The sequence below is a fragment of the Urocampus carinirostris genome, chromosome 20 (assembly GCF_059441175.1).
Source record: "Urocampus carinirostris isolate Australia breed hairy pipefish chromosome 20, RoL_Ucar_1.0, whole genome shotgun sequence".
Lineage (NCBI taxonomy): Eukaryota > Metazoa > Chordata > Actinopteri > Syngnathiformes > Syngnathidae > Urocampus > Urocampus carinirostris.
The window spans coordinates 6588420-6610611 of NC_142368.1; the positions used below are offsets into that span (position 1 = coordinate 6588420).

General features: G+C 38.6%; 2 protein-coding genes across 7 annotated transcripts in view; one reads left to right on the forward strand and one right to left on the reverse strand.

Moving 5' to 3' along the window:
- Window positions 1–4262, reverse strand: part of pak5 (p21 protein (Cdc42/Rac)-activated kinase 5) — an 86783-nt gene extending 82521 nt beyond the window's left edge. Inside the window, exon 1 of one of the 2 annotated variants that reach the window (XM_088324475.1) lies at window positions 3751–4262. The gene's annotated coding sequence lies outside the window, so the exon portion shown is untranslated. The remainder of the gene's footprint in view (window positions 1–3750) is intronic. The other variant, XM_088324476.1, reaches the window with a different exon arrangement.
- Window positions 3541–21538, forward strand: LOC148346100 (uncharacterized). 5 transcript variants are annotated; one of them, XM_088324478.1, is made up of 9 exons: window positions 3541–3990; window positions 8384–8492; window positions 9445–9496; window positions 15467–15513; window positions 15739–15852; window positions 15995–16612; window positions 16693–16781; window positions 16844–17015; window positions 21055–21538. In XM_088324478.1, the coding sequence occupies exons 1-9, from the start codon at window positions 3863–3865 to the stop codon at window positions 21211–21213; spliced, it is 1488 nt and encodes a 495-aa protein (XP_088180604.1). In that variant the 5' UTR covers window positions 3541–3862; the 3' UTR covers window positions 21214–21538. The 5 variants fall into 5 exon arrangements, with proteins under 5 accessions (XP_088180604.1, XP_088180607.1, XP_088180603.1 ...); XM_088324477.1 differs by having other exon boundaries at window positions 3543–3990; window positions 15691–15852; XM_088324479.1 differs by lacking the exon at window positions 8384–8492 and having other exon boundaries at window positions 3543–3990; window positions 15691–15852.
- Window positions 21539–22192: the final 654 nt, after the last annotated feature.

Here is a 22192-nt window from a genome sequence, read left to right on the forward strand (position 1 = left end):
GTAGAGCACAAGTTTAGAGCGTCCCCACTTATTTTCAGCCCTTCGTTACAGCTTTTTCCACACCATAAAAAAACAACAACAAATGATTTTGTGTTCCCAGAAACTTACAAAATCTAAACATGTGTCACTGTTAAGATGCCAGTCTGCCATCAGTCAACGTTATACAAAGATGCCGATAAGCTATTGGCAGAAATCCTTCCCGTATTGCCTTTCTCTCTCCTCGTTCAGTTCAGGAGCTTGAGTACTTCGTAAAGAGTTTGTGCGATTCATCAGTGCATTTTTGTACTGTATTTATTAGCTATCGGTCGCAAGACAGTGATGCTAAAGAGAGAAGCAAAAAAATGATAACCATGGAACAGATGCTTGAGACTATTAAGAAACATAAAAGAAGGCAGGCACAGGCATCGTTACCCTTGCTAGAGAATATAACCAATCGGACGATCTGGACAGGTTTTAAAATAAGGAAGCAATGAAATTTACAAACACTTCTAACTGCATGACAAGTTTCATTTGGGGTACCGGGGGTTCGGATCTCATTAGCTAATTACTATAGGTTTCTATCCCCCGCCATACGGCAATTTCACCTTACGATCCTGTCAGGGAAATTATGGTCTAAATGTGCCTTTTATACTATATTCTATCCAATATATACTTTTACCTTTATATTTCTATAGTGCTCAATAAGTGTGTGGTTTTGCGATTTCGCAAACGCCTTCAGGGTCAGGACAGTAGGTTTCCCATGCCAAAGGAACTTTGTCTCTACAGCCTGGAGGCCACTGGTGGGCTCCTTATCTGTTAACAAACAGGTGCACAGAGCTCATTTCGGCTAACCCATACAACCCAAGGATAGGAGCATAAGCTTCCTAAGCCAAAGGAACTTTGTCAATTTGGAGATCACTGGTAAATTTCGCGAGACTCCCATCTATTTTCAAACAATGAACTGCTGTGATGTATCATTTATTATACTCGCATGGCATCTAGCAACCAACATTATTCACTGCATTTAAATATGTGATTCTTGTCCAAACCAATCGGAATGCGCTTACGTGCACATGTTTTATTCCATCCTCCAATCAGAAATCTATGAAACAGTATAAGAAAGAGCCTCACGCTTTAATTTATGGGATATTTCAGAGCAATCCAAGAACACAATTTTGCCTTGTTTTGATGTGCTTGCTTTTCTTTAATAAACAAGTTTAATTGTAATTCAAAAGTCTCTTATTTCACCCGGACATTGTTTTGAACCTGACAGATCCCTACTTCCGAACAGACTAATGTCATATACCAGGGGTGTACAATAACATCAATTTTAACTCATGATTAATTCTCTAACCATTCTAATAGCTTGGAAGTTAAAACAGAATATTAATCTTTGGATTTTTGGGGGACTCAGTAAGAAAAATATCATATTGGACGTCTAGAATTTTCAATGGGAGTCAACAAGTTGCATATAGCTAAAAACGTATATAGACTAGCAAGTAAAAGCAGAATAAACAAAGGTGATAGAAAACAACATGGGTCTACCAGAGGAGTACCTTTATTTGTTTTCAGAGGAAATGACTCACCTTGTGTCAATAAAAGTGAAGTTCACTATTTGAGCAAATACAGGAAAAACTGAAGCTTAAATTATAGTCCTAAGAGTAACACGATTTACCCCGAAAAAAGCCCGGAATCGAACAAGTGGCCGGTCAGACCGACGCTAGAGGTGTCACAAACGAGGCGTTTTGTTATCATTACCTCCTTTAGGGCAGCGTTGGAGCGATTATGAGCTTAGTGGGTAGGAAAAGGGGGGAACCCCACGGCAAGATCAACACTTTTAATTTTCCTCTCCACTACACTATTCTAATCCCGCAGACACAGTAAACTTAAAAAGCTGCCATCTGCCGCCCCTTTATTTAACCTGCCCTACATTAATGCACACTGACAAGGGTTATATATAGACAATATTCGTTTTTAGACCAGAATTTGGGTTTCTGGCCCCGTCAGGATAGATTTAGCTGGTGGCAAGAATTAACCCCATATATATGTTATTTGGGAAGAAACAGATTAGAATGGGCAAAGGCACTAGATAAATGGTAAATGGTCCGCATTTATATAGCGCTTTTCAAGTCAATGAAGACCTTCCAAAACGCTTTACAATGTGCTTCACACTTACCCATTCACACACACTTACACACCAATAGGGAGTCAGTCATGCAAGGCGCCTACCTTCTTATCGGGGGCATTAGGGATTCGGTGTCTTGCTCAAGGACACTTCGAAATATAACACGGAGGAGATGGGAATCGAACCTGATCCCAAGACGAGCGCTCTACCTCCTGAGCTCATGCCACCACTTGAGCATTAACATTTTGACAAATTAAAAGAAATGTCACCATCAATAAAGTATGCTGCTGCGCATGATAATGCGTACATATTTTGCAGCCTCAGTGCACCTGTGTGGCCGCGACCAACGGAGGGTACTCTGGAAGCGTGACATTCCAGCAGGCCTAAAAGGAAATGCACGATTGTGGCCACAATACATTATCCCCTGTCGACTATTGCTGAAAGTGAGGGCCGAGAGAAAATGTGTCTCTTGTTTTCCGTTTTTTGAACCTGGATGGACTAAAAACCTAACTTTGGGTCACAATTTCAACGAGAGCCTTTAAGACCTGATAAAAATCAGTATGTATATGCATGTGTTCATACAAAATCAGAATATTAGGAAATATGCTGATTTCTGATTAAGGTACAGTAGACAACCTTGTTATGGTATCCCTAACCCTAAACTCTAACCTTCTAACCCTGACCCCTAACTCAAACCCCAAACCGAGACTATGTACCTTGGTCATATCTCTCAAGAGGGGTGACCGACAGCAAGTCAAACACATACAATAACAAAGAAAATAAAAAAGGGAAAAAAATAGCAAAAAACACACACAAACATTTTTGGACCATGGCCAACCCAAATGCCCAAACAAGTTAGGCATCTCGGCACCTAAGTTCATCATGCTTTCGTCCCTCCAGATAAAAACGGGACACAAGAAAGCGGCCATGTCACTCTGGTCAGGGTGACACAACACACTCTTCTGTTCAACAGCAGGGCCCGAAGCTTTCACTGGTTTACCCCTGCCACATCATACAAATGCCCTGCCCATCCCTACTGCCTGCATTTGAGTGTACCATGTCTCGTGCTTTTCATTTATAGTAGTAGTAGTATTTTTTATGTCTTGCCAATGTAAGGAAAAATATCTATCTCTCGATTCTTGTTTTAGAAATATGTTACTGCACTATTTTGTATTGAACTACTGTTGTGATGCACTTATACTTTAGGCGAGTTTAGAAGCACTACCTTGTGAATATGTCCTTTTATGTTGAGATTCTGCTTTTTTTATCATATCCCCCCCCCCCCCCGTCTGTTTCATTCCGTGATCATCCTGAAATGCCAGGTATAACCAACCCTGTTGTCAAGAATGTTCTCTACGTGACTATCAATGACAATAAATACAATAGTGTTGCAAAGAAAAATTGGAAAGCAGTAAAAGAAGGTATTCAGCAATGACATCACATTTTAACATCAATCTGAGCAATGCATTCGTTAGTATCAAGAAAAACTCTGCAAAATAATTGCATTTCTACGTAGAATCAAGTGTGTGGTAGTGTGTGTGGGATGCCCACCCGCTTTACTACCAAGGACAGCGGCCAACGGAGCTGACAACCAAGACAACAATTCCCCCCCGGTCAACCCACAACAACCCGGGAAAATAATTCACCTGCTCGGGGAAGGAAGAGCTCACATGTCCGGTGGCGTCGTCACGGTTCTCTCCTATTTCGGCGTCGTTTGAGAGAGGCGGCGAGCGACGTTACGTGTGAGCCAGCGGCGCCATGTTGAGTTTCGGGGAGCTGCTTCTCTCCTCCGGTGTGCTCGGAGGAGCGAACGAGCAGCCGGAAAGGGGCGGAGAACGCCTAGGAATGAAGCCGAGGCGCACCTGCTTTAGCCTCGCCTCGAGAGGGTGAGCGTCCCCCTCTCCTCAACCTCTCGGAGCCTTCTTCCCGACGCGGGTTGCTTCCGCCATGTCGTCACCCTTGCTAATGTTAGCGCGATGCTAACGCCCCCTTGCAATTATATTAGCGATGCTAACTGGGTTTAGTGCTGACGTCACGGCTAATTAGCATGACAGTTCAGGATGAATACAATTATAACCGTTAACAATTCTATTTTTCCAATGACATCTAAATAATTTGTCTTTAAAATGACATGTAGGTCAAAGTGTCATAAAATAAAGAGTGAAAGCGGTTGTAAGAGTACAGTTGTCTGCTCGCGTGACGTCATAGAAACGATGACGGCGCCATCTCGTGGTGTGTTGTGAGGGCGCAGCTGAGTGACGTCACACGAGGTGACAGGCGGAATATAATACATGTTCTAAGAAAACATTAAAATAAAATAAAATTGTATGTACTATATGTATTATTTTATAGCTCCAATTACATAACTGCAGTAGATGAATAAGATAATTCTACATTGTGCTATTTATTTGTTAAAAAAATATATTCTTTTGAAGTATATCTGTTCCAAAATAAATAGTCTCATCTCATCTCATTAGCCGTACCGCTTATCCTCATTAGGGTCGCGGGGGGCTGGAGCCCATCCCAGCCATCTCCAGGCAGTGGGCAGGGGACACCCTGAACTGGTTGCCAGCCAATCGCAGGGCACACGGGGACAGACAACTCACTCGCTCGCTCATTCACACCTAGGGACAATTTAGACCGGCCAATTCACCTGAAATGCATGTTTTTGGAATGTGGGAGGAAACCGGAGTGCCCGGAGGAAACCCACGCAAGCACGGGGAGAACATACAAACTCCGCACAGGAAGTCTGGAGCTGGATTTGAACCCACAACAGGTTCCCATGACATGAACTGTGCCGCACAAGCGCTAACCACTGCGCTGCCGTGCTGCCCCTAAAATAAATAGTTATACATTATAATTTAATTTCTGTAAATATGAAAGCTTCCAAATAATTCAGTATTCATGACTAATTTCGGGAATGTTAGGCATTTAAATAATGCAATAATTATAGTTATACGTCATGATTTCGTGACTCATTGTCACGGTTGCCATGGCGCCCAATTGGCCCCGCCCGTGTGGCACCAGCTGCGGCTCATTAACAGATTGGCTTTCCATCTTTTTAAGCTCAGTGCGCTTTCTTTTACTTTGTCAGTACGTCAACAAACCTCTCCCCCGCAAGACGTAGGTTCTGACTCTGTCCTGTTGGTATTTTCAGTCCAATATTGTTCCTGTTTAACATCGATTTCCAGTTTCGTTCCCGTCTATTTTTATCCTGTTTATTATTCTCTACAGTTTTTGTTCCCGTATTGTTTGTCCTGTTTGTTTTCAATATCCTGTTTCAGTATCAATCCTGTCTGTCCGTCCTGTCCGGTATCGACCCCATCTGTCCGATGTCTACTTGGGCAGTTGGTATCGATCTCGTCAGAGTCTGGCTTCCTATCAGTTCACGCCAGACTGCTGCCTAACGTCCATGACTCCCCATTTTCCATTAAATAAAAGGCTTGTGTGAAAACGTCACGCGTTTGGGTCCTGATCCTGTTTCGGTTCTTGACACTCATTTCAGTAAGTATGAGAGATATTAAACGATTCATAATTCATAAAGGTATGAATGCATATAATTGCAGCCATAAATCATTATTTTTTTCATCATTTGAGTAGTTAGGACATGTCATAAATAATTTTCAATTCATAAAGGGATTTCCGGAATGTTAGGGATACATCAAACGCATGTTGTTACAATCAAAAATCACAATTTTATAACTAGTTTCTGTCAATATGACTGGTCCTAGGTCATACAAAATTCATAAAGGAGTTTCAGGAATGTTAGGAATGCCAAAACATGCATACAGTCATACATCACAATTTCATGACTCATTTGCATAAATATGACAAAGAGGAATGTCAGGAATCAATGCAATAACTACACTCATAATCATGATTTCATAATTCATTGCATTCATATGACATATGAGTCATAAATCATTCATGATTTATAAAGGAATTTCAGGAATGTTAGGAATAGCATGAATGCATTTTATAACACTCATAAATTACAAGTTTATACAGTAACTCACTCGAGTAAATATGCTCATTCATAATTCATGAGGAAATGTCGGGAATGTTAGGAATACCAATTATGCAAGTAGTTATCGACATAAATCACAATTTCAGAACTCATTTTCATAAATATGACAGGTCATAAATCATCATGTAGAAAGGAATTTAGGGGCAGCTAAGCATTTCATGAATGCATATAATTACAGCCATAAATCAAAATTTAATCCCTTATTTGAGTAGTTCTTATAAGTCATAACTTCATTCATAATTCATAAGGGAATTTTAATAATATTAGGAATATCCCTGATGTAAATTATTACAGTCATAAATTACTATTTCATAACCCATTTCTATAGGTATGACAGGTCATAAATCATAAATTCATATAGGAATTTCAGGAAACTAGCATTTAAGGGATACATATGATTACAGTCATACCTATTAATATGATGGGTCATAAATCATTCATAATTCCAAAAGGAATTTCAGTAACGTTAATAATGCCAAGAAGGCAATAACTACATTCATAGATAGAAATTGCATAACTCATTTGCATGAATATGACATGTCATAAATAATTCATAATTCATTAAGGAATTTAAATAATGTTAGGAATGCCAGAAAATCATATAGCTACAGTAATAAATTATAAATGTACAACTTGTTTTGCATTGTTCAGAAAACTTTCATAACTAATAAGAATTTTGAGAATGTTTGGAATGCCAAGAATGCATATAATTACAGCCATAAATGAAAAGTTCGGCTCATAAATCATTCATAATTCTGAAGGGAATTTCATGAATATTAAGCCTTTCAGGAATACATAATAATGGTATCACTCATTCTCAAGAATATGATGGGTCATAAATCATTCATAATTCATAAATTGATTTCGGGATCAATAGGGATGCATAGATTTAAAGCTATAAATCATAATTTCATACCACTTTTGCACATATATGACAAGCCATAAAACATTTATAGGTCATAAAGGAATTTCAGGAATGCTCGGAATGCCAACAATGTATGTACAGTAATTACACTCACACATCATATCTTCAGCACTCGCTTGCATACCTATGACCGGTCATAAATCATTCACAATTCAAAAAAGTTTTTAGAAATATTCGGAATGCGTATGGCAAGTTTAAGACCCTTTCGACAAAAGCTTCATTTAATATTATCTTTCATACAATGCAAGTAAACCTAATGAGCAACAAGTTAAAGTATTTCCAAATTCTCAGACATTTATGACACTTTCTTTGTTGCCGTTTTTGCTTAATTTAATAAGGATGCGAGTGGATAACTTGTTGCCATTGTTCATTCTCCCGAGTGTTATTTGTCTTGCCGTTGCCCGGAGATTTATTGCCAAACCCGTGTAGAAGCTTTTGTTTACCGATATTCCAACGTCATATTTTTGGAAATGTTACTTGAGTTGTTGCCATAGCAACAGTGGCACCATTTTTGAATTACCTAAGGGTCAGCTGCACCAAAAAAATGAATACAATTGTAATATAATATAAGGAATAAGAATACTTGGAAATGTACTTCTATAAAAATAATAAAATAACTATTATTCGGTATGTGTTGATAGAAATAATATTAAATGAATTATAAAAATGGATGCAAAAAGAGGCAAAAAGGGTAAAAAAAACATAGAAAAAATAATGAATAAAAAACAAATACATTGTGTGACATACTAATATGTTTTCCCCCAAAACAATAAAAAGGAATTATAACAAGTATAGAATTAAGCTGTAAAAGCAAAATAAAATAAAAAAAACAAAACAATGAATGAATGAATAAAACCAAATAAATAAGAAATAAAAACAATACATGGATAAATAGGGGTAAAATTATGTTATATTCTATGTGTCAAATAAAATAATACTCTTATTGTCATGATTACTCATTGCAATCACCTGTGCCCGCTCATTTGGCGCCAGCTGCTGCTGGTTACCTGATTGGTTCCCCCTCCTATTTAAGCTCAGTGCTTTCACTCGCCCTTTGTCGGTTCATCAGCGAACCTCTGTTTACACAAAGCAAGCATTTTTGACTCTGACTCCAGTCGGTTCCGTTTTGTCACCCGTTTTCCACTCGTCTGTTCCCGATGTCCCTGTTTGACTCCGGCTAATGACATGTTTTTTGACCCCGACCACGTTCTGATCTCCCGTCCCGGCTAATGACCCGTTCTTTGACCCTGCCCACGTGCTGATCTTCCGTCCCGGCTAACGACTTGTTTTTCCCGTCTAACTACGCTACGATCTCCCGTTCCGGAAGATCTACTTCCGCATTCGGAACACGCTCCGATCCCGTGAGCGGCTTATTTCCCTCGTCCAGCGAGCACCGGATCGCTGGCGCTGATTTTCCTCTATATCTCAATAAACTTGTGAGTAACGTTACGCATCTGGGTCCTCCTTCTGTTCTGGTCCTGACACTTATAAAACAAGGGGAAAAAAACTGAAAAAAAAAATACAAAAGTATGCAAAAAAATCAAAAGAATTATAAAAAGATATGTAAAGAGAGAGAAAACAATTTAATTTAATATAATTTCAAATTGCCAAAGTATTACTCAGTATGTGCTAATACTGGAGTAGTCATTTAAAATGAATGATCGAAATGGATGCAAAAAGTTCCAAAAAAATAAATAAACGTAGGAAAAATAATAAATGAAAAACAAAAATATTGTGCAACATACTAATATGGTTTCCCCAAAAAAATAAAAATAAAAAGGAAGTATTAAAAGTATAGATTAAGTCTTTAAAAGGGAAATAAAAAAAATTAAAAAACAATGTGTGATGATACTAAAATAAAAAAAAATAAAACTACATAAATAAGAAATAAAAACAATACATGGATAAATAGGGGGGTGTTATATACTGTTTGTCAAATAAAAGAATAAAACACTAAAGAAATACTTTCAGAAAAATATGTAATAAGAAAAAAAAGAAAATTGTGTGTCAAGGAAAAAATACATATAATAACATACAAAAAAATTAAAAGAATTATAAAAAATATGTTAAAAAAAGAGAAAATACAAAAACAAATTGTAATGAAAAAAAATAATGAAAAAAAGGAATCAAAAATAAAAGAGTGAAAGGGAAAAACAACAAAATTGTTTGAAATAAAAACATAAATAAAAAAGAAAATTAAAAAAAAGAAAATTTAGCAATAACAACTATGCGTAAACAGAAAGTAAACAAATAAAGACCGACTAGCAGAATGCACCTAATGTGTTTATGTGACCCTTGAGCAAGGCAGGCGGAAAAGGGGGCGTGGCCAACACATTTTTCAGTCTTAGTATATAAAAGCGGATTTAGTTTTTTCTCCTTTACTTCCAGACGAAACTTCGAACGGAAAACCACAAAACTGCCGGCCCTTCCGACTTCACAGGTAACTTTTACCCATTTATACTTCTTAATTTGAGCTTAATACTCTAGGACAAAGTTATTAAAAGGAGGAAATTATACAAAATAAAATGCCTGTGACTTTTACTGGTATTTCAAAATTGGGGCTGTCTTACTAACTAATATAATTTATTTTACATATGAGCTTTAAAGGGTTGTTAATAAAGGAAAGCATTTGAATAAAGTTTTTTTTTACAGTAAAATGTGAAAAAACGTTTTTATTCATTAAAAAGTTCAATAAAACAATGTTAAATTTGTATAATTATTTAAGAAAACGTTACCATTCTTCAGTAACTGAATCCCTATAATTACAATTTCCCCTTGATATAATTTAAAATAATATGCCAATATCAAATTAAATGATTCATCAAATTTAATGGTTATCTATGTCAGTATTATTATAATTTTGCTGGGTAGTTTTCATAATTTACACATTTTTTACCAGTTTTTCTACTAATTTAGTATTTTTTAATTTTATAATTTTAATGTGCTTTTTAGTGAAATTAATATTCTATGAAAGGAGTTTTTTTTTACTATTTTTCTTTATTTTAGATTATTTTTTGGGGGGTAAAACATAGAAAATATACTTAGAATAAATTTAAATCATCTATTTTTTTTTTTAATATATCTTAAAAGAAAACTTAAAATGAGCATTTCCTTTGCTGGGAATAACATTTGAACTATAAATTTTTTTAAATTAAAAACAAAATAAAACAACTTTAAGTATCGATTTGATATTTGTACTAAAATTAAATTGAATTAAAATACAGAGGGGATAAGAATACTTGTAAAATTATGAAAATATTTTGAAGGATTAGTTATTTTATTTTTATGGGATAATGTTTTTTAAAGTATCAAATAGAGAAAAAAAATAAGAACCCAATATTGTCATGAACCAGAACAGGATCAGGACCCAACCGCGTGACGTTACTCACACAAGCCCTTTATTTGAGGGGAAATGGGGAGTCATGCACGGTAGGCAGCATTCTGGCGTGAAATGATAGGAAGCCAGAGGCTGAGGAGATCGATACCGATTGCCCGAATTGATATCGGGCAGATGGGGTCGATACCACACAGGACGGGACAGACAGGATAGATAATGAAACAGGATATCGAAAATAAACAGGAAAAACTAGACGGGAACGAAAACTGGAGAAAATACTAAACAGGACGAAAATAGATGGGAACAAAACTGGAAACTGAAATTAAACAGGACAAAATGAAGGGGAACAATACCGGACAGGAAATACCAACAGGAACAGGACTAAGTCGAAACCCACGTCTTGCAGGGCAGAAGTTCATTGACGGGCTGACAAAAGGAGTGACAGGACTGGTTTTAAATAGCAGGGAAGCCAATCTGTCCACGAGCTGCATCTAGCGCCACACGGGCGGGGCCAATAGGGCGCCATGGCAACCATGACAAATATCTACTAATTAAATTTGATTATATCTTACTATATATTTACAACAATAAGCTTTCTTTCAACTCGGAAAAAAAACTAGGAAAAAACTTTAAAATATAGAAAACAAAAATAAAGGAAATATTGTACAGTAATCAGGATTTTAAGTACTACAGTACTTTATTTTTTCAACAGTGACAAATTAAATTAAAAATATAGAGGAAAAGTTAGTATCTAATAACCTTGATTTAAGGATTAATTCTCTTATTCTGAAGGAGAGATCATTTAAAAATATAGTAAGAATAATATTTATTGAAAAACATCCATCCCTCTATTCTCTGCACTGCTTATCCTCAGTAGGGTCGCGGGGGTGCTGGAGCCCGTCCCAGCAATCTTCGGGCAGTGGGCAGGGGACACCCTGAACTGGTTGCCAGCCAGTCGCAGGGCTTTTCGAAAAACAGTATCTTCTTTTTTAAATTTAAAAATAATATTGCTTTTTCTACAGAAAAATATTAAAAAATATATCAAAATGAGGTAAAACGTGTTTCAATGTAAACCGATACTATTGCAACATTGTTCGATCAGTTATTCATTTATTTTATTTTGTAGATAGGAAGGAAGCGAGTTTTCTTTCTTTGAATGGACGCTACTTTTCAAAGGTACTGCTAGGCTAGGCTAATCAATGCGCTAACTTTTGTATATTTTCAACATCGCTCATCCCTAATTCAATTTGTAGTCACAAGCACCAACAATGCGCTGAGGTGGATAAAATCCAATTGTCGCCATGTGGAATCTCTCAATGAGCGTTTGTGTCCTGCGCCTGACTCCTTGTTATTCATCAGGTCGTTCTCCGCTTTAACACTACCGCAGCAACATTTTCAATTGTAGAAGAGATCAACTGACAGGTCAAATGTTTGAATTTGAATGACAGTTTTGATCATGGGCGTAACCAGTCCGTTTTTGGGGGTGTTCAAGCACCCCCGATTTCGACCCGAGCATCCCGCCCCCCCAAATGGTAACAATTTTAAAACTCCCTTTTCCTTTAAGAAGGATAGGATGGGGTAAAATATGCTGAAATTCAAACAAATAAAGGAAAACAAACCGCAGCGTCGAAAATACTCCGCTGCCTTGGAATGGTTCGGTCCATTTCGTTCCTAGCACAGCATCCGTAGTATTTCTATCCATCCATCCATTATCCCCACCGTTTATCCTCAGTAGGGTCGCGGGGGTGTTGGAGCCCATCCCAGCTATCTCAGGGCAGTGGGCGGGGACACCCTGAACTGGACATCGTAGTATTTCTGTATTATTTTCCAAGGTAGAATTTTTGTGGTATATCTGTAGTTGTATTTAAGTAGTCATAATGTTGGAGTATTGCTGTAGTAGTGTAGTTTAATTTTTCTAATATTTCTGTCATATTATTTCTGTAAAAGTGTTTTTATAGTATTTCTGTTGTAATATTTATGTAGCAGTATTTTTGTATTACAGTGTTACTTTAGAGGTAATTTTGTAGTATTTCTGTAGAAGTATTTGGAAGTATTATCTATATAGTTGTATTTTTATCGTATTTCTGTTGTAAAATTATATTTATGTAATAGTATTTTTTGTAGCAGTTTTTTTTAGTATTTATGTAGTCATGTTGTAGTATTGCTGTAGTATTACTGCAGTTTTATTTTTGTAGTATTTCTATCGTAATATTTCTGTAGAACTATCTTTGTAGTATATCTGTTGTAATATTTATGTAGCAGTATTTTTGTATTACAGTGTTACTTTAGAGGTAATTTTGTAGTATTTCTGTAGAAGTATTTGGAAGTATTATCTATATAGTTGTATTTTTGTAGTATTTCTGTTGTAATATGATATTTATGTAATAGTATTTTTTGTAGCACAGTGTTTGTGGTATTTCTGTAGTCATGTTGTAGTATTGCTGTAGTATTACTGCAGTTTTATTTTTGTAGTATTTCTGTCGTAATATTTCTGTAGAACTATTTTTGTAGTATATCTGTTGTAATATTTACGTAGCAGTATTTTTGTAGTACAGTGTTACTTTAGAGGTAATTTTGTAGTATTTCTGTAGAAGTATTTGGAAGTATTATCTATATTTATGTAATAGTATTTTTGTATCATAGTTTTTGAGGTATTTCTGCAGTCATAACTTTGTAGTATTGCTGTAGTATTACTGCAGTTTTATTTTTGTAGTATTTATGTCGTGATATTCCTGTAGAAGTATTTTTGTAGTATATCTTTTGTAAAATTTATGTAGCAGTATTTTTGTATTTCAGTGTTACTGTGGTGGTATTTCTGTAGATGTATTTGGAATTATTATTTATATTAATAACTTTGTAGAATATCTTAAGTATTTTTTGATAATACAGTAGTATTTTTGTAGTATTTCTGTTGTAATATTATATTTATGTAATAGTATTTTTGTATCATAGTTTTTGTGGTATTTCTGTAGTCATAACTTTGTAGTAATGCTGTAGTATTACTTCAGTTTTATTTTTGTAGTATTTCATTTGTAATATTTATGTTGCAGTATTTTTGTAGTTTGTATTTCTGTTGTAATATTTATGGAGGAGTATTTTTGTATTACAGTGTTACTGTAGTGGTGTTTCTGTAGTATTTCTGTATTTGGAAGTATTTAAGTAACGATGCAGTAAAAGTATTGTTTTAATATTACTGTAGTTTGATTTTTGTAGTGTTTCTGTTGTAATATTTCTATAATAGTGTTTTTGTATCATAGTTTTACTGTAGTTGTTTTTTGTAGTATTTCTGTAGTCATGCTGTAGTATTACTGTAGTTTTATTTTTGTACTATTTCTGTTGTCATATTTCTGTAGAGGTATTTTTGTAGTATTTCTGTTGTAATATTTAAGTAGCAGTATTTTTGTATACAGTGTTACTGTAGTGGTATTTTTGTAGTATCTCTGTAGAAGTATTTCCCTATTAATTACTATGTAGTATTTCTTAAGTATTTTTTAATATGACTGTAGTTGTATTTGTGTAGTATTTCTGTTGTAAAATTTCTGTAATAGTATTTTTGTACCATAATTTTACCGTGGTAGTATTGTTGTAGCATTTCTATAGTATTTTTCTTTTAATCAGAATGAAGACAAAATAATACGTTAGACTCTGTTTTTAAGCACTAAATATCATATCTAGTTTTGTAATCATGTTGTTGCAGACACACAAACATTTTTTATTACTAGTACTATATTAACTATTATAAATTTTTATATTCATTTATATCTTTTAACATTAGTTTAGTTGTAATATCATGTCACTTCAGTTGTTGTATTTCGTAGCCATAAGTGGTTTTGAGCATCATTGTTAGGTCTACTTCTTTAAATAGAATACACAATGAGAGACTGGAAATATCAATTTCAGCTAAAGTCCTGAATCCGCAAATCTCATCCTTTTTAACAAAAGACAATTGATTCTCCAAGGCAAAGGTTAAGTGTCTCGAGCAAGACTTCCCTTAAGGGTGACGAGGCTATCGGCACTCTATTCAACTGTGGGACTCCTTGACTGTCTACTGTTTAATTTTGTAATAGTTTTGTAATCAGTTTGTGGAATGATGGTAAAGCACCTCAGTCTTTGCATTGCTGATTTTTACAACAATTTATCTGTAGCTCATTTCTGCCCAGAATATTCTGTAACTAAAACCTTTAAAGAAACTGCTCATCCTTTATATTGGTAACCTACCTTCTTGATACGGGATCAAACAAACACCTGAAAGTGTCATTTCCAGCATGGTCGTCGTGGCGACCGGCTGGCCCCGTCCCCTGGGCACCGGCTGTAGAAGATTTTCTAATTTGCGTGTGTGTTTTTTAAGGGCGGGTTGTGGGTTTTGCCGGTTGCTGGTTCATTGCGTTTTCTGTTCGGCATTAATCTGTTCTGTTTGACTTGATGACACCTGTGTTTGCCCGTTCTGAGTTAAAGCCTGTTTTGTTATTATTCCTAGTCTGAGTTCCTGTTTGCCTGTAAGCCTGTTTTTGTTTTGTTTTGTCCCTGAGTGTTGGACGACTTTTATTTCCTTAATAAAAGTATCTGATCGTTAACGCGAATGAGTTCTCCCTTCCTGCCTCCTGCCTCCGATCTGGTCCGGTCCTTTGACAGAAAGGAGAAGACAATTTACAACAATAAATACAATTTTTATGTATTTACCGGGGAAATGAGCTTCCAATTGGTCTTAGGTAGAGCATATGATTTTGCATACAATTTAGTGATTATGGACAACAGTTCTTGATCTTCAGGAATCCCTGTTCATTGTTTTAGAAACATCTAATGTCCACTTGAATAATATTCTCTAAATATAAATATGTTAGATGTCTCCAAAGAACACATGTTTTTGTAAATATCTAGGTGTCAATGCTAGCATTAGCTTACATGTTCTTATACACTCAAGTTGTAAGTCAACCCTGGTTAATTTTTAGTCTTAAGTTAATTTAGTGGATGTCAATTTAGTTATTGATGTTAGCATAAGCATTTTTGTAAGGAAATGGATGCCCAACTTAACTGATTTTAACATAAATTTTAAAACGTTTTTGTTGTTGCCAGGCAGAATGGAAGTAAGTAGCCCCACTCAATGTCAGATGCAAACACAGGTAAGAACATTTCCTCATTTTTCTAAATAGTATTGTTGACGCTTGTGTGGATGTCACGCTGTCAAGTTGGTGTCCTCCATCCTGTCAACCCTCTCGTTACCTCGTATCTCCGTTCTGGCCCCTGAAAACCCCCCTACCTCTCTTACGCCCCCTCCTTCTCCACCTCCCCCCCTTCAGAATGCTGACGTTCTATGTGGTAGCTGCCCGCCTGGTTCTGCCCAACAGAGTAGCGGCGTTTGGCCCGGCCTACCAGGAGCTGGCTTCCCTATGTGGCCTTCGCAACCAACCCAGCAGGTCCAGCAGATCCCGACCACCCAACCGGTCCAGTCTACTCAGCAGGTGGTCCAACTTCTTATTTATATTTGTTTTTATAAGGAAAGTACGTTCAGTTCTTCCTTTAGCTATGGACCGAAGTAGTCGGGTCTGAATGAAGAACTGGCGTGGTGTGGTACCGTACTAGAGAAATGTGTACTTTTGTCAGGCCCCTCAGCCGCCACCATGTTGGACCGGGCAGCCCAACACCCCTTGCTGGTTGGGGACTCAGCCGTTGCCAGTGTTTGGGGCCACCCCTCTTCCTGTCCCACCTCAAGTCCTAACCCCCACTCCAGCTCCAACTCCCGCTCCAGCTCAAGCCCTGGTTCCAGCTCAGGCTCCGGCCATGGCTCCAGCTCAGGCTCCGGCCATGGTTCCAGCTCAAAATCCAATCTGCCACCCTTGTTGGCCAGGCCAGTACCAGCCTGCCCAGCCAGGCCAGTACCAGCCTGCCCAGCCAGGCCAGTACCAACCTGCCCAGCCAGGCCAGTACCAGCCTGCCCAGCCAGGCCAGTACCAGCCTGCCCAGCCAGGCCAACCTTCTCAGCCTCCGATTCAGGCCCAAGTACCCTACCAGATCCCGGCAGTTTCTCCGATCCCTGCTCCAGCACCTGCTCCGGTTTCCGCCCCTGCCCAGACTCCAACTCCAAACCTCCATCCATCTTTGCCGGGTTGGATCGGCCATCCCGGTTGGCCTTTCAACCCCGGGCAGCCTGGATGGCCCGGGCAGAACCCAACCCTGGTACCGGTACCGCAACACTGGCTGCCGCCAACATCCGGGCCACTGGTATGTCGCATACCCCAAAAACCCGACTTAGGTGTCTTCTGCAATGATGGTTTGGTTTATGGTTGTATTTTGAAATTTAGAGCGTACCCTACAACCTCAACTTGGCCAGAGGTGTATACGACAAGATGATGATGACCATCGTGGGACAGATTAAACCCGATGCTAAAATGTGAGTATTCGGGAAAATGTATGCACCTTTTAAAAAGCAGAAATCAAAAAAACTTTTCTCAGGTTCACTGTCAATTTCCTGCGAGGCAACGACATCGCCCTTCACATCAACCCTCGTTTCAGCGAAGGGGGCAAGCAGGTGTTGGTGCGTAACCACAAGGTGGGCGAGCGTTGGGGTCCCGAGGAGCGGGACCTGAAGGGACCCTTCCCCTTCGCCGTGGGGAGCCCCTTCGAGGTGAGCGTCAGGAAGCGTCACTAGGGCTGCCCGCCTTCCGCAGCTAATTGATGCTACACATGACACCCTTGACTGACTCCAGGTGACCTCTCCTTGGGTTGAGTGTCAGGCTAACGTTTGGCTGAAAAGGTGGAAAGGGTTGGAAAGGCGTTTGGGAAAGCTGCTCCTAGATCAGGGGAGTACCGCCTCGCTAGGAGACCCCCGGAGGTCAGTCGTGGTTTCGTGTTGTTGCTCAATAGCCTTACTAACCCAAACGAGACTTACCCATAGTATCAATGAAGCAAATCACTCAATTTCTTTAGCCTTGTTTGTCAAAAGTTAGACACTAAATGCTTGCGCCGCTGGGTACTAAAGCTAGCAGCAGAGTCACTGTTAGGGTTTGGCTGAGAGGATCCCAATAAGGACAAGCAAGCGGAATCGACAGCTATGTTGGGGGTCAAGGGAATGAACAAAAGACGCTCCACATAAGGTGGAAAGGATATAACGAGCAAAACAAAACACAGTCCAAAACTTACGGCTGGTAGAATAAAGTAAGGACGTCAAAGAGTCATTAATCAAGCACAGGCAGGTAGTAACGGCCTCAGTAAATAAAGTACCGTATTTTCCGCACTATAAGGCGCACCTAAAAGCCTTTATTTTTTCAAAAGCTGACCATGCGCCTTATAATACAGTGCGCCTTATTTATGGATCAATATTAAGTCGCAAAGTCTTGCAACTAAAGCAAGCAGCCGCCGACTCGATTTTCCCCCGAACGCCAAGTAGTCCGCGGTGTATGCTGGGATTTATTTACCGGCGTTTCATTGGCTAACCAATGTGTCAATCATTATTTGAATCGATCACTATTGGCTAAAGTTATTCGGAGGTAAAGGGGGCGGATCCTTTTTATCATTTACAGGCTGGCATAGGCTAAAGCGGCAAAACAAAACCTGCAATTGGCCGAAAAAGATGAATGTGAATAGCAAGTCTGGTTGTCTACGGCATTGAGGAAACATGTTTTACCATTCTGTATTTGTAAATATTTAACTCTCCTGGATTTACTACACTCACGGATATAAGAGGACCATGGTTGCACATTATTATTGAACACAACGACTTCGGTGAGCTACTCCGGCTATATATTTTCCCTGTATCTTGTTTCAGAATGAACTCGATGTTTCTGTGATAAGCGGTGCAGATAATGGATGGAATGGAGTGTCTATTTTTAAATTAACTTCAACTCAAAGTGTTTATTGTCATATGCACAGTAAAGTTGCGAGCGAAAAAGAAAATAGAAACTAAGGAATGGTTGGCATTTCTTGAATCCCAAGACTTTAACCTTCCGAATGATATTTGGAACGATGCATTTGAGTGACATCGTACGGACACCGCATCCGCACGTGTCTACGACACGTATTTGCTTCTTTGCAAGCTTTGGGAATGTTAAGGGGGTAATGAGTTGGACTGAACTATCTGACTGTTTTGTCGACGTTCCCATTGTAGCACCTTATAATCCGGTGCGTCTTATGTATGTCAAATATAGTACCAAAAACTATTTTTTCAGGGTGCGCCCTATAACCCGGTGCCCCTTATAGTGCGGAAAATATAGTAATGGTCCAAGAGAGGAAGCTCTTAGCGCAGTCATTTAATACAAGGTCATTAATGAGCATCAGGTGTGGATAATTGGAGGCAGGTGTGGTGAATCTCCAGTCCATTTGTTCATTGGCGCCCTCTGGGGGAACGGTGGCATGCTGAATCATGACAGTTACAGCACTAACAACATTAGCATTAGCAAACATTTATGGCCCCCTGCACCGACTGGCAGCGAATGAGTTAATATTTTGATTAATCTCAGTCTAATTTAGAAATTAATCTAGATTAACACACACCTGCGATGGATTGCTTAAAAAGGTTCATTGACGTCTATAACTGTCAAAGGCACTCAATTTTTTTTATTACTATACCAAATATTTATTTGAATGGATTTTCTTAACTAGCAGGAATGCGTAGAACCAATTATTAAAAACAGACTTTAAAAAAATCATGAAATACTGTAATCCCTCTTTTACAACACCAGTGTTCTGCTGGCCCATTGATCTAAGCAATAGTTGACCGGGGATAATGGATTGCGACCGCAACTGTGAATTTCATTCTAGGCAGGGACAGAACGGCACACTTCTCAACCAAAATGATCTCCGCTCGCAGCAATATGGAGTTAGGGGATAATGGATCTTGGCTTTACGAGTACATTTCATTTCAAGCGGATTTGCAGTAATGGCAAAATAAGAAAGTGTGATTTGCCGGTCCCTTCTTGCAGCAATACATAATTGGGGATAACAGATTGCACTCACACAAGTGCTGTTCACTGTCTGGTGGGAATGGCAAAAAAGAGCCACCATCCCCTGCTTACATGCGATCAGAGATAATAAATCATGGATAATTTTTCAACCTGCAATGCACTGAAGCCACGAAGTATGAGCAAGGTTTGTACACCCTTTTCACGGCCAAATTCAAGAACTTTTCAAGCACCTTCAAGGTAGATTTTTTTATTTTTCCAGTATCTTCAAAGGAAGTAATCCAGCGCCTATTTAAAAAGCATATTTTTTAGCTTGACTTTGATGACAAAAATAAAGTCGCACATACTTTGTGCTATTTTAAGCTGTTTATATCTACGATCTTTTTCTGTCAATGGGCTGCTATAAACTGACATTAATTCTGCCACCATGCTCTTAGAAAATCATGAGCAGCTTCAAAACGTCATACTTGTTTACAAACATGGAATGGGCTCTAAAAGATGTTGGGTAATAATTGAGTTGAGAAAAAAACAAAGTATCATGTTTTTCAGAGGATCTGTGTTTAAATTGGATAACACAGAATTGTAAATAGTTCTTTTTTCCCCCAGTTTATAATCTATTTATGGCACTGAAGAGGTAATATTTGTAATATCAATTTTATTGTTTTGAATTTTCAGGGGTTTTGGGTTGTAAATCTGCACCGTGTGTAAAAAGCTAATACTGTTTTGTATTTTCCTTTTTTTGAAGAGATTTGATTATCTTAATTTATATTTTATTTGCTTTTCAGGGATCAGCTGCAAAACATACAAAAATATGAATTATTAAATAATTTGGTGCATAATGTTTTATCATTGAAAATATATAAAAAAAACTAAAATCCTAGGAGCCATTTGGGAGCTGAGCCAAAAGAGCCGGTTTTCTAAATAGAGCTGTCCTCTTGGGTGTGACCAGTAGGGGGTGGTGACGGTTGACATGACAATAACATAATGACAAGCTGGCGTGTCGGCGTCATTTCCACGCCTTTTTGTTTTCTTCATTTATTGTGTGCTTAGACTTCAAAGAAACTGTCAGGTACCAGCACAGAAAACACGGAGCAGAAAATACTCGCAGAACATTACTCACAGTTTATTGGGGAGAAAGGAGCGCACACTCGATCCGAAGATCGAGGTCGAGGGGAGTAGATTGCTCGGGACGCGAAAGTCAAATCAAACAAATCATGGGGAGAGCAAAACAGGAGCAAAAACACAGGAAAAAACCGAGATTCTCAGGGCCTGACGTGTCAAAACAGAGTTTCGCAGACGCTCCGACAAAAGGCGACTCACAGGAAAGCGTTTAAGTAGTGACAGGGAGCAATCTATCAACGAGTTTCAGCTGGTGTCCTTGGGCGGGGCCAATTGGGCGCCCTGGCAACCGTGACAGAAACATGGCAATGGCAACAATCCCAAGCACTTCACCTGAAATTTAAGCGTATACATCACTTTTCCCGATATTTAGTCATTAGGTGACCAAACGCTCCCAATTCCAACCCCCAAAGCCCAAGCAGGGAGGCAATGGATACCAATGTTGTAAGTCTGACTCGGCTGAGGCCTAAACCTGTGACCTCCCAGTCCCGGGTCGGCCCAGCAACCCTAACCCCACCGAACTGTGAAAACCCATCATTCAAATTCAAGTATTTTCAAGGATTCCAAGCACCCGTGCACTCCCCGAATCATGACACTTGCCCCGTACGTAAAGCGAAATGCAGTAAACCTCCGGGATTTGTGTTTCAGATGAAGATCCTGTGCACGAAGGAGTCGTTCCGCGTGGCCGTCAACAACATTCCCCTGTTCGAATTCCGCCACCGCGTTCGCGAGCTTAACCAGATCAGCAGAATCAACATCCTGCACGACGTCCTTCTCACTTTCGTCAATGTGGAGACGCTCCCGTAGATTTTCGTCCACATGATGTCGACGCCTCGCGAGCGAGTTTACGTGAAAGGAGAAACGCTGACTAATGATAACAAATATATCGCATATAAGTTCAACCCGTGTGGATTTTTGTGAGTACATTTCTATTAACGATTAAATGGTTTGAAAAAGAATACTGGGTTCATTTATTGATTTATTTTTAAAGGTAAATGCATTGCAACCATGCATGTATTAAAAAAAAGAAAGAAACAAAGACATTTTATATCTTAGACCTTAATAATCATGTCATTTTTTATATTTATGCACATTTGGTTCCATTTTGTAATTATTCATTTTGAATTTACCTTTTTAATAATATGTATTCATTTTGTACACCTCAATACAAATTACAAAAATAAACAAATTGTCACGGTTGCCATGGCGCCCAATCGGCCCCGCCCGTGTGGCGCCAGCTGCGGCTCATTGACAGATTGGCTTCCCTTATATTTAAGCTCAGTGCTCTCACTCTCCCTCGGTCAGTCCGTCAAGGAACCTCTGCCCCGCAAAGACGTGGGTTTTGACTCCGGTTTCCTGTTGGTGTTTCCTGTCCATCTATTTTGTCCTGTTTAATATCGGTCTCCAGTTTCGTTCCCGTCTTGTTTGTCCTGTTTAATTTTGATATCCAGTTTTAATATCAATCCTGTCTGTCCCGTCCTGTCCGGTATCGACCCCATCTGTCCGATTTCTGCTCGTGCAATTGCTATCGATCTCGTCGGTCTCTGGCTTCCTGTCATTCCACGCTAGACGGCTGCCTTACATCTTCCGCCCAACGATCACCAAATCACTGGCGTTTGGGTTAACGTGCAGGACTGCCCAATTTCCCGTTAAATAAAAGCTTGTGCGAGAAACGTCACGCATTTGGGTTCTCCCCCTGTTCCAGATCATGACACAAATATAGATTCGCACATCCCCCTCCCTAAGGAATTTCAAAAATAAAACGCAAAATATATAATTCAAAATG